This window comes from Scyliorhinus canicula, chromosome 1, assembly GCF_902713615.1.
Source record: "Scyliorhinus canicula chromosome 1, sScyCan1.1, whole genome shotgun sequence".
Taxonomy (NCBI): Eukaryota; Metazoa; Chordata; class Chondrichthyes; order Carcharhiniformes; family Scyliorhinidae; genus Scyliorhinus; species Scyliorhinus canicula.
In genome coordinates this window covers 88915883-88929149 of record NC_052146.1, presented here as the reverse complement: position 1 = coordinate 88929149, position 13267 = coordinate 88915883, and the positions used below count along the sequence as shown (strand labels likewise).

General features: G+C 43.0%; 1 protein-coding gene across 6 annotated transcripts in view; it reads right to left on the bottom strand.

Moving 5' to 3' along the window:
* The window catches only part of yrk (Yes-related kinase), a 380926-nt gene that overhangs the window by 38663 nt on the left and 328996 nt on the right, over positions 1–13267 (bottom strand). For 5 of the 6 annotated variants that reach the window (XM_038795113.1, XM_038795103.1, XM_038795122.1 and 2 more), the window contains 2 exons: positions 8689–8838; positions 4684–4848 (listed from right to left, as the gene is read on the bottom strand). In XM_038795113.1, coding sequence (XP_038651041.1) covers positions 4684–4848; positions 8689–8838 — 315 coding nt within the window. Of the gene's footprint in view, positions 1–3189; positions 3346–4683; positions 4849–8688; positions 8839–13267 lie in introns of all 6 variants that reach the window. The other variant, XM_038795095.1, reaches the window with a different exon arrangement.

Below are 13267 nucleotides of genomic sequence, written 5' to 3'. Positions count from 1 at the left end.
ACCCTATCTATGTCTCTCATAATTTTCGACACCCCAATCAGGTCCCCCCTCAGCCTTCCGTGCTCTAAAGAAAACAACCCCAGACTAACCAACCTCTCTTGATCGCTGAAATGCTCCAACCCAGGCAACATCCTGGTGAATCTCCTCTGCGCCCTTCCGAGTGCAATCACATCCTTGTTTTCAAATTCTTCCATGGTCTTCCCCTCTTCTTGTCTCTATAATCTCCTAAAGCCGCACAACCCGCCAAGATCTCTGCACTCATTTAATTCTGGCCTTTTTAGTATCCTTGATTTTAAAATCACTTCACTATTGGCAGCCATGCCATCAACTACCAAGAGCTCTAAGCTCTGACATGCTCTCCCTACATGCCTCTGCCTCTGCTAAATCTCTCTCCTCCATTACGACACTCTTGAAAACCTACCTCTTTGGTCAGGATTTTGATCACCTTGCCAAAAGTGGTTTGATGCCAAATTTTGATTTACAATGTTTCCCTGAAGCATTTGGGATCTTTAACTGCATTAATGGCGCTATATAAATGAAAGTTGTTGTTGTGAACAATCCACTGCTCGTCACTCCAGGTCCAAGGTTTTCAAATCAGAGGAATTTACTTCTTTTAAACCTGAAAGTCTCAGGTTAAAATTTTTCGGCCATTCCCCCATGTGGCACCTTCCCCCGTGGCAGAGGGTAAGGGGCACGCAAAATCCACGACGGGATTGGAAGACACCATCGCTGGCCCGGAACATACTATGTGGGGGGGGGGCTGGAAAATCCCGCCCTGGCTGTTTTAGGACTTGGTTTTCGTTGCTGTGGTTACTTTACAGAAAATTAATTTGGGGGAAATCAGAAAGTGGAATTAATCTGAATGTGTGAGATTTTTATTTTAAAGCGCATCTTGCTGAGAAATTGCTGTAGTAACTGGAAACCGTGAACTGGATAAAAATAGGCTTTAAGGAGTTGCAGATAACAAAGTTAAAAGTAAGATACATCTGTTATTTTTTAAAAATTGACAATTAAGTGGCAATTTAGCGTGGCCAATCCACACAGACAGTGACCCGGGGTCGGCACCAAACCCTGGGTCCTCGGCACCTTGAGGCAGCATTGCTAACCACTGCGCCACCTTGCCGTCCGACACATCTGTTATAAAGAGGTTTTCGTGGAATTAGATTACAAATTTTATAAATAATTAACAAGGTGTTGCTTTCCTTTTGCTCAATCTTCAAAGTTGAGATGGTTGGGAATGAGTACATTTCATATAATCCTCAAACTACTAGCAACTTCCAACATAATGGCCAGTGGAAAAATCTTTTTTTTTTTTACTTTTCAAAAGCAACTGTGTTGATTTTTTTTCATATTAGTGACATCTGACAATGTCACTGTGAAACTAGAGGAACCTTTACTGTGGAATTGGCACTGTAAAAAACGAGTTATTCTCTTCAGTGCAGATAAAAACCTCCACAATCCTGGAATGCACTTGAAGATGTTACTTAAAGTCAAACGCTTTGGCCAGGTTTTTTGATCATCTACCCGAATGGTGGTTTGGTGTCGATTTTTTTTTGATAATGCTCCCACAAAATGGCTTGGGATGCTCATCTATGTAAAAATTTTTGTGGCTGGAAGCTGGATCAGGACTAACTTATTTTGCATTGAATCCCAAATAACCCACCCACAGAAATCTATTTATTGATCTCCAGGGTGTGAGGCGTCCTTGATCGTTTTCAGGATGAACCCATCATTCCGTATGGTTTGGTGTTAAGACATCACAGATCAGTGTGTGTGAGGGTCTGTGTTGAGTTTACAAATCTCAGCAGGAAAGATGATTGAGGTGCAGCATTGGTCTCACTGACCCAGATTAGGAAGGAGAACATTTGGCTAGGTTTCCTGATCACTGTTCAATTTAGACTATTAAAAAACAGAAACTTGAAAAATCAGTTTATGAATAAAGAATGACATTGTATTCTATATCTCTAAACACCAAGAAATGTTTGAATCTCTTGTAATTGATATTGCTTTGTGAAGTTTCAATTAAATTTATAAGCAATTTTAGGGGGAAACAAACATTTCACCAAACCAGAATTATTTTTTACTTAAAAGTTCTAAAGGTTAAATATTTTATGTTCAAACCGTTGCATCTAATTAAAAGTCACGTACTGTTGGTTAAAATGAATCGTCTCAGAATATTTACCTCAGGCTCTTTGGTATTAGCTTCAAGGAATTGCTATACTGGATGAGATTTTCCCCAAAAATGGTAGTGTCAGGTTCTGACTGAAAACCAGCAAAACAACCAGGTTTTCTCACCAGAACTTCTGACACTTTGCCAAATAAAAAACAGGGGGACGTGTTTTACACCATCATTCTTGAGAGGCGGGGCCTAAAGACAGCAGCAAGCCCGGCTCCACGGAGATCGGGACGTTGTTTTTAAAAGGAGCCTCAATCCGGAAGTTAAGAGATATCTGGCATCCCTGCAAGCCATTTAAGCATATTTAAATAACTTTAAATTTATGATAATCAGGTTCACACCTTCATTGGGCATGAACCTGATTATTTCAGTGGGTAAGGCTCAGGAACATTGCGTTCTGAGATCTCGTCAGCACAAATCCCAATTTCAGCCTCTCACGAGAGTTAGCAGCCCATAATAAGATTTGTGCCCACGCCGAACTGCCCCGCAAAATCGCGGTCACAGTCTGTTCATTATGATTTTATAAATGATTAATTCGATCATGTTTCGACTACTTTAAGTTTCTGTATTATAGATCAAAATGCAAGTTCAAAACTCTGGTTTCCTGAGCCTCCCTGGATAGGCGCCGGAATGTGGTGACTAGGGGCTTTTCACAGTAACTTCAGTGAAGCCTACTTGTGATAATAAATGATTATTATTATTATTAAATGGAAGGTGGGCTAAGTGTAATAAATGCCCAAAGGGTAGATTGCTGTATGTATGTATATCTACACACAACTCCCTGACGTAGGAGAGGATTAATCCAATGGTTTATTATACAAAAGTCAACGTTAACAAAATGATGGAAATAGCAAGAAAGAGATGTTTAACAGGTTAATGTACCAGTATTACTGACGGCTTGGCACCGATATTCATTTGTGACCTATAAATTGTATCACCGACTGTTGCTTGGCTCCTGCCACATCCTGGGCTTTGCTTAAAGAAAATAGCAGGAAAATGATTCTTCACCTTACCCATAAACACATCTCCGAAACACCCCTGACCAAGTTTTTTGTCCAAAGTCAGGGATTGCCGATCTATTTCCCATGCATCTTTACCCAATCCCAGAGTCTGTGGTGTCTCACCCGGACAGGCCTTGGTCAACACTTGGCACAAGCCGTCAGTATGATCTGTAGGGAATGGATGCAATGGAGGGAGGTTGTAAACAAGTTCACATGCATTACTGCCTACGGGACTTGCAACAGTTGCAGCTGCCATTGGCATCTTTTGGTCAACAAATTATTCTCGGTTTACTCACTCCAGTGTAAGTGTGAGCAAGTTTGCAAGTGGTAATGGGTTCAAGGCTAAAAGGATTCATCTGTGTACAAGGAGAAGTTCATCTTCAGGCCTCATGCTAAAGATTGTACGGGGAACTGGGATAACTGAAGAGAGGCACAGCAATGAAATGAGCAAAACTCTTCTCAGGAATTTGGAAGTACTATGAAAAATTCACCGTAAATATTATGAATTCCTGTGCTTCAATTTGCAGTATTGATGGATGGGAAAAGGTACAATAAACAAGCTTCATCAGAAGATCATGTCAATAGACCAATTCACAGCACAGTTCAGAGTCAAATACATTAGCACAGGGTTAAATCGCTGGCTTTTAAAGCAGACCAAGGCAGGCCAGCAGCACAGTTCAATTCCCGTACCAACCTCCCCGAACAGGCGCCAGAATGTGGCGACTAGGGGCTTTTCGCAGTAACTTCATTTGAAGCCTACTTGTGACAATAAGTGATTTTCATTTCATTTTTTTTCATTTTCATTTTGGTGGGTCTGGAGCCACTTATTGGCCAGACCAGCTAAGGATGGCAGGTTTCGTTCCCAAAAAGGGGATTAGTGAACCAGATGGGTTTATGACATTCGACAATGATTTCATTATCATCATGACGGAGACTAGCTTTTCAATTCCAGGTTTTTATTAATTGAATTCAAATTCCATCAGTTGCCATGGTGCAATTTGAATCCATGTGCTTCAAGCATTAGCCTGGGCCTCTGGATTACTAGTTCAGTAACATTACCACCATGCCAAACCCGCTCCCAAAATAGATGACCACGAATGGCTATCAAATCAGAGAAGATAATTTTTTTTTTTAAATGGGAGTCGGATAAATATTTGAAAAAAAATCATAAAAGAAGGATGTGGCACATTGGGCAGGGAAATGGATTTGATTCGAGTAGATAAATCCAAATTAAGGAGTTACATCACTGCAAATGATTTGTCAGAATTGTCTCCTCCTTTGTTTTAATTTGTGTTATTCTATCAAAGGCCAAATCACCTCTGCAATTCCAAATGCTCAAATTGACAGTTTTATCCAATTTGAGAGAATAATGTGTTACTTCCATAAGATAACCAAAGCTTCCATGTAAATCACATCTGTGTGTTGGCTAATTATAAATGCCCATTTAGGGACCACATGTCACTGCATATCTGATGCAAGTCCCAACTCTGCCTTGACAGTTCCTACCCATCCACACTTCCCCAAACTGCCCATTGCCCAGCTTCTTGATCAGCTGCAAGGACTCCCGAGGTATTTCCCACACGTCTTTGGTTTTGACTGAAAGGTCTGCCAGCTTTGGCATCCCTTTGTGACATGACACCACCAAGCGACAGCACAGGCCCGCAGCTCGTTCTGTGACCAGGACACACCAGAGGCACAGGAGGGAAAAGCAAGAAAAGCAGACAAGAGAGTTAATGGTGATACACCAGCAACCAACATCAAACACATACATAATTACATTAAGGCACAATTACAGAGCTTTACCAAAAGCAGAAAAGATAATACTGCCTTCTTTGCAAGACTCTTGCTCACACCAATCTCCCAAATTCTGATGTTTTAGTTAGAAGTACTCTGATTTCTTGAAATTGTTAAGATGGTTTAAAAACTCAAAAATATCAACTTGATTTAGAACAGTGACTACCAGGTTCCACAAAATGAATTAAGGGTAAGCAATGCCCGTCCAGTAGTGATGGTATTACAGGTGCAGCTGCTGAAAGTCCAGTCCTCTCTTAACATCTAGCCATCACAGCAAGACTTATGAGATAATGTTTGAGGATTTTATTGCTGGCTAACTCATTGAAATTGATCACATCTTAGGCTATACAAGTAATTACATTTTGCAGAAAACTTGAATGAATGAAATATATTCCCCTTTTAACATTCCTGCCTTCCTGCCTGCCATCGTTACACTTCCAAGGAATTCAAAGAGGTCAGCTAAAGAATGACAAAATGCAGGCAAAATGATTTGAAGTATATAAACTATTGTCCACTTTGCTAATGGAATTCAGAAAAATTAAAGCTTTAAATATAGTGATACTGGATCACATCATATTAAGATATTTTTGTAATTGTGTTGCATCTGTATTCATACAACTTTCTCTAACATAGAGGGACATCTTTCTTCAAAGGTTAGCTAATTGAGCATAATTATTTTAGTGCCAGGAGTAGTACAGAGAGAGTGTTATTTCCACTGATTTAATCTACTTCAATGCATTGTTACAGATTTGTGAGGCACACAATGAATGAGTGCTAATATTTCTGCATTTTGTACTTTCAAGCTTCCATTGCCCTCCATCAATTTCTATGTGATGGGTATGGAACATATCCACAAGTGCTTCCTCTGACAGTATCCAAATATATCTGAATTGTCAAGTGGAACCATCTCTTATAGTGCACTAATGGTAACTTTTAATGTGAACCTTTAAATAGCCTTGGGTTTAATGTTGTCTAATGTACACCTTCTACCAATCCAAAGATTCAAAAAATCTCTGTAATGTTTCAAATGAAATAAACTGCAGAATTGGTTAAGCGAACAGGATAATTAATGAACAACTTTCATTTTCTCAATTGGGAAAAGGCTTTCCGAATATCTCCGAAACAGCTGAGTGCCACGGGGCAGACATTTACACACAACAATAAGTTGTTTTTAATTGAAGAGTAAAACTCAAGTTCAATGAAGCTCTCGTAAATTTTCTAAACCTTTTCAGATGGTTTTGTCTGGATTCAATCTGATTATAACATTAGTGACACTAGTGACCCACTCCAATAGCAACAACACAGAGACACAGACTGAGGTAACTTGAACAGTTGCAAAGGCATTAAGCAAAGATAATCATTTTTTTAAAAAGTTCCATGCAGAGTGCTACAGTGTCTGAACTTCTAAAAGTAAATGCTAAATCATGTTTCAGTTTCTTATATATATTGGTATATTGACACGCACCTCTGTTTATCATCAATATACATTAACATTCAACAGACATTCAAGAAAACATGAGCATTCAATGAAAATGGTAATTAAAATAGCACTACTTCACTTTATAGAAACATCACAGATCTTTTTCAGGTGTATCCCCTTATGTTAATGGTTTTGATCTGTAACTCTGACTATTGCTAGTAATGTAAATATCAGCACTGTGCCATTCGGCAGAGCAAAATGATTCACACATTAAACAGCTTTCAGAACCAAACATGAATATTTCAGAGTAGAACATTTTATCAGTTTGGAAATAAATTGCAGTGAAATGGCCTTTGAAATCATTATAATACTTGAGAATCATGTCAATGCATCTCCACTAAACATGCTATAAAGTCAGATTCCATTTAACAACCAGCTTTAATTCATCACAACCCTGAAATGGCGGCTTCCAATCTGAGTGTACAAATACAAATTTACTCTTTGTTATTTCAATGGAGGAGTTAATGCTTATTTGGAGGAAGCTGTAAGTGATAGAAGACAGATTGAATAGCAGGATGTCACAATGTTCCCCCTCCTGTTGAATACATTAAGAATGACTCAGTGCTCTCTTTACATAATCACTCAATGCTGCAATTCACTAATAATATCTTGCATTATAATGTAGGTGGCATAGCAATGTGGCACTCTGCTTAGTGTGCCACTGAGAGTTTGGATAAGAACTTATGCCTGTCGAGGAGCTAATGAATGGAAGGCAGTCATTTATTGAACAAGTCAAAAAGACATTAATCACTCCACACCCACCTTCATTCTTCTCTTTGGATGCAGATTACTCACTGGCTGGAGTTGAAGTGGGTCTCACTATCTCACGAGGCCAGTTTTTGATTTTAGAAGATTACAAGATACGGTTAAAATTTTATTTGCATATATTGCACCTTCTTTCATATTTTGTTTATTAAAGTGGTTTTAAGTACATGAATAACCCAGCAATGAAAACACAAGTGGGGAAGGAATGTATTTTACGACGCTTGTACGTTTTTGCTCAATTACCTTAGATCCTAACAATATTAATTTTAGTGGATAGCATTAAATTTTCTTTGTTAGATGTTATCGGATGTTGTATTAATTCCAATTTTTGGAAATATTACAGGCAAGCCCATCCAGTGGAAATGCATTGAACAAAACTCAAAGTACACAACTAAGTAATAACGAGTAACATACAAGACCCACTTTAATATGTTTGGCCAGATTGGAGGTGTAACACATTAGATCTTCAAGGGTAAACTCTCCTGCACCTGTCTCTGGGATTACTGATCTGTTGGGTGTATTGAATGCAAAATTTGGTATGGAGCAATGTCTTTCCTAACATTTGAATGAATGAATATAAATCTCCCCCCCCAAAACTCTGATTTCCTGTACTCACTGCACTAACCCCAGTCCCAGGTGCTGGGTCAGGAAAATACACCTTCAATCTCAGAATAAATCGCTCTCTGAACAGCTGAACCAGGTGTATTTAACATTTAACATTTAGCAAATGCTGTTTACTCAGAACTCACGTAAGTATAAGATCATGCGAAGCAGAAAATTGATTGCCAAATTTTCTTTAGACAGGAAATACTTAAGAAGCTAGCACGAAAATTCAATCACAACACAAACACATTAACTCTACAAAATTAGGCAGTTTATCGGAGTTACTTCTGGCCAAACATTCCCAGCTCAACTCTTAATATCAGGATGTAATTTAATTGCACTCCTAAGTTATTCAACAACATATTTTTTAGTGCCTTAAATCTTACAGATATATAATTCCAATATATTACAAATATATTACAGATATATTACTTGAGAGCAAGCGGCCGCAAAGGCAGGATCTTCATAAGTTGGCTAGGGTTAAGCCAGTCAACTCATGAAAATATCCAAAGCAGCCATTGGGCAAATCACAACAAACTCGCCCAATAAAAGTGCTGATGCCTATTCCGGCAATGGAGCCGGCCACGTTAGGAGTGCCAGTTGTGGGTGTTTTTGATCGGAACCAGCCCGGACGTTTTAAAGGCACTCCCAAAAATCAGAAACCCTAGGACAGAAGTCAGGAATCCCGGATTCGGGACCCATCTGCCATTTTCACTGTCTCGTCATCCAGGCTCAGTGAAAATCCAGCCCTAAGTGCCCAGCATGCTGGTCTGCTGAATTATGCCAGCCTTATCTTTAATAGCAATCACTGGATCTTTTCAAATGCTGCATGTATTTTTGCAATAATCTCATTCATACATTGCTCATACCTGTGTAATGATGGACCAGCTGCGGTACAGTTTCAAACTGGGCCCTCGTCGTGATATAATACCCACCATTATCCAGTTTCCGAATCTTATAATGCTTCACATGGTCGCCTTTCACCTCATCCCAATCCCGAATGGACAAGGAGTAGGCACCTAGGTACACAGGAGAACTCACTGTGACTTGGTATCTCTATGTGTGGTACCATTATTAATTACCATTGCTCCACCTCAGTGAGAGACAATGGATGATATTCTCACAGTGACACTAGTCTTTCATTACAGAATTCAATTAAACCAACAGAGCTGCGAGAGTGACAGGAAAGATTCAGTATGGGAACTTTTGACTCGTAACCTGTGCAATCTCCATTAATTATTTCTGTCAAAGGGCTGTTTATACAGCTGGTTAAAAAAAACATGTTTGAGGCATGCTTCCTATCCTCCTCCGCACCGCCCCCCGCTGACCATCATACATCATTCTTTTTCATGTTTGTTAAGATGTGGGATAGCAATCCCAGGGGGAAACACTTCCTAACTCTGGCCCTGGAACAATTATCAACATTGAGAGTCCAAAGATGACAGGGTCAGCTGTAGAAAGTTCCCTTTAAATTCCCTTAAGCAGTCTCAGTAACACCCAGATTTTCCACCATCTTCTCTTTGACTGAGATTACTAATTCAGCTCTAATTGTTCCTGAAAAATGGACAGAAGCAACAGCTTGCATTTGTATAGACCCTGAACATAGGAGGATGTCCCATAGGTACTGAAGGTGTGGTTTTGTGCTGTTGACGTATGTCCATTAGGAATTGGATTTAAATAATCTAACTCCATTTTATACAAGGCCATCGGAAGGACATTTCCATTTCATTGATGGAATACATTTAGTTCCGGTCACAAAGACAGATATTAATCAGTTGACTACCGTCTCCTTTTATCATCTGCACCAGCGTTTCCCAAACTGTTTTCCACGGAGCCCTGGGGTTCTGTGGGAGTAATCCAGGGGTTCCATGGTAGGTCTGGCTGTTAGAATCATAGAGTCATGGGTCCTTCAGCCAATTATGTCGACACTGGCCATCAAGCACCTATCTATTCTAATCTCATTTCCAGCACTTGGTCCATAGTCTTTATGCTATGGTGTTTCAAGTGCTCATTTAAATGCTTCTTAAATGTTGTGAGGGTTCCCACCTCTACCCTCCTTTCAGGCAGTCAGTCCCAGGTTTCCACCACCTTCTGGGCGGAAACGCTTTTCCTCAAACCTCTTCTAAACCTCCTAATAATAATCGCTTATTGTCACAAGTTGGCTTCAATGAGGTTAGTGTGAAAAGCCCCTAGTCGCCACATTCCGGCGCCTGTTCGGGGAGGCCGGTACGGGAATTGAACCCCTGCTGCTGGCATTGTTCTGCATTGCAAGCCAGCTATTCAGCCCACTGTGCTAAACCAGCCCCTTACCGTAAATCTATCCCCTCGGGTTATTGACCCAACAACTAACGAGACCGGGGACAGGATTCTCCGGTGTCTGACGCCGAAATCGCGTTTGGTGAACGGCCAGAGAATCCAAGTTGGCGCCGACGGTGCTGCTTTTACAATGCTCGGCGCCCTCAAAAACTGCTTGGCAGACAGGAATAAACAGGTCTTTTTCCAAATGGCAGTTAGTGACTAGTGTTGGTACCGCAGAGATCTGTGCTAGGACCCCAGATATTCACTATATTTATTAAAGGTTCAGATGAGAGAACTAAATGTAATGGCTGCGGTTCTCCCCCAAAATTTCTAAGTTAGTTTGTGGTGGGTTTAAAAGGGAGTTTTCTGTCAGTAGGTTCCCCACCGCTATTCAATGACACTGAGCTACTTTTTGGGGTCCTGGGGAGTTTCTCACCGGTTTAGCCCACACTTAGAATTTTCTTTAGCACTGGGGAGCTGAACTCAGAGATCAGGCCGCCATTGTGATAGGGTGCCCTGATCTCTAAGTGAGCTTGTGGGCCACCCACACGCCCTACGCATGGGCAATGTCACCCCCCACACACTTGGACACTACCCCGCACCCCCCCAAGTGTGGACACCCTGCTATGGGATCCCTGGGGTTCCCTCCTCTTCAGGGCCTCCCAAGCTCTCTTACAGCACATTCTCCCTTCTAGAACCCCCAACCATCATCAGCCAACCATCCGAATGCCCCTACTTACCTGCCCTGCACTTGCCCACCCTTCAAATCCCCTTCACCCCCATTTCATGGGCATGGCCCTCCTCACCTCCTAGCCTTGGCAGTGCCACTCTGGCACCTGGGCACCCTTGCACTGCCACTCCGGCACCAGGCAGTGCTCCTGCTGGCTTGGCAGTGCCACCTGGGCACCTTGGCAGTGCCAGGGGCAGCGCCACAGTGCCAGCTGGGCAGTGCCAAGGTGCCCACAGTCCAGGGGGATGACCAGGGAGCGACCCTGCACTTTCCTTGACCACCTAGGGGTCTTTGATGGCCGGAGAGATCCCTGGGTGCCATTCCGCCTGGTCCATGTTTGTGTGGATCAGCACTGATCGCGCCTGGCTGCAGCCTCCCTGGGGAGGTTGGTGAATCGAAGGAGGCCATTGAATCCCGTGCAGGTCTGTCGTAAGTAGGATTACAACCTAGTTCCGCGAGCATCATTCAGTCCCGCCCATTTGGGGTGGGGTTCCAACGCCAAAGTCTTGCGGGACTACGGAGGATCCAGGGGGGTGCGGAGGCTGTCAGGAGGCTTGCTTGAGGGATTTCCCCATGTTTACCGGCTGCGTTGCGCTCAAGCGAGAGCATAATACAGCCAGAGGACCACCCCCAATATCTCCAAATCTGCAGATGACACAAAGCTGGGAGAGTGAGCTGAGAGGAGAATGCAGACATCCTTCAGTGTGATTTGGACAAGTTGAGCGAGTGGGCAAATGAATGGCAGATGTAGTATCATTTGGATAATGTGAGGTTATCCACTTTGGTAGCAAAAACACGAAGGCATGCAATCGAATGCATGGCTGTAATTTAGGAGAGGGGAATGTGCAACTAGACCAGGCTGTCCTCATATACCAGTCACTGAAGGCAAGCATGCAGGTGCATCAGGTGGTAAAGAAGGCAAAGAACACACTGTCCTTCTTGGCGAGGGAATTTGAGTACTGGAGCAGGGTTGTCTTGCTGCAATTGTATGGGGCCTTGGTGAGCCCACACCTGGAAAATTATAACCCTCATGTGACCCATGGGGACAACCTAATTGATCTCCCCTGGGGCTCCTGGAATATGAGCTTCCCCGCTGGGGCTAATAAAATCAATCCGTAAAAGCTTACCTGGATTGGGATTAGCCTATGTGCCGTATGCTACGTTGGGGCTCGCTCATTTGAGACAGATATGAGGTGATTTTTTTTCTCTCAGTGGGTGGCTGAGTCTCTGGAATCTCTTCATCAAGAGACAGTGGGAGCAGAGACTTTGAAAATTTTTATGACTGAGCTAGATTCTTGATTAACAAGGGGCTGAAAGTTTATGGGGGGGGGGGGCGGGTAGGCAGGAGTGTGGGGGGGGGGGGGGGGGGGGGGGGGAGGTTGAGGTTACTGTCCGATCAGCCATAATCTTATTGAATGGTGGAGCAAACCCAAGGCCCTGAGGGGCTGAGTGGCCTCCTCCTACTCCTAATTCCTATGTCTGTATCTCATTAGCCCTGATTTTGCCTTATTATTGGGTTCAGTGTTCCCTGTTGCTTGATGTCACTCACATGAAGCATCTGTTGAATTTTTTTCCCATTTTAAAGGATCTACACAATAGCAAGTTGGTTTGGTAAATGCAATGCAAATGCACCGTAGTTCCACGAGACTTCGGCATTGGAACCCCACCTGGAAGGTGAATTTAATAAAGCCAGGTCACTGAAATAAAAACAAAACATTCTCAAACACTCAGCAGGTCAGTCAGTGTTTGTGGAGAGAGAAACAGAGTTAGCGAACATGATTCTGCGATCCTATGGCGCCCGCCGCAGATCCGGGCGCAAGGGTGAATTGCATGAGAGCCCCAGATCGGGGTCCGGGCCAATCGCGAGTCACCTGACTCGTTCCGCCTGGCACCATCATTTAAATACCAGACGCGGGATTCGCCTAGCGCCCCGAATCAAAGGCCGCGCCTGCTAGACCTCGCCAGGCCGCCGTTTAGTGCTGGTCCACAAAAATGTGAACGCGGCATAACGGCATCTGGGGGAGTCAGAGACCCCCTGGCTGGTCGAGGACAGGGCAAGTTTGTAATCTGGTGCTCCACCTTGCACTTGGCACCTTGGCACTGCCAGCCTGGTAGTTACAGGGTGCAGAGTTGGCACTGCCAGGGTTTAGGCCTGACACGGCCTTGCCCATTTGAAGGGGGAGGGGTTCCAGGGGCCTCAGGAAAGTTGGAGGGTGATGGGATAAAGCAGAGGGGCCTGAAGAAGGAGGGGGGAGGAAAGATCGGGGCTGACAGTCAAAACGGTACCCCGATCTGTGAAAGGCCAAAGGGCCATTGAATAGCAGGGTGTCTGTTGGTGCTGCAGCCACCGAGAAACACCCCGCTAAAAGTGCCGAAAAGTGTACTTTAACATTTGTCCGCTGAATTGAGCCCAACATTGC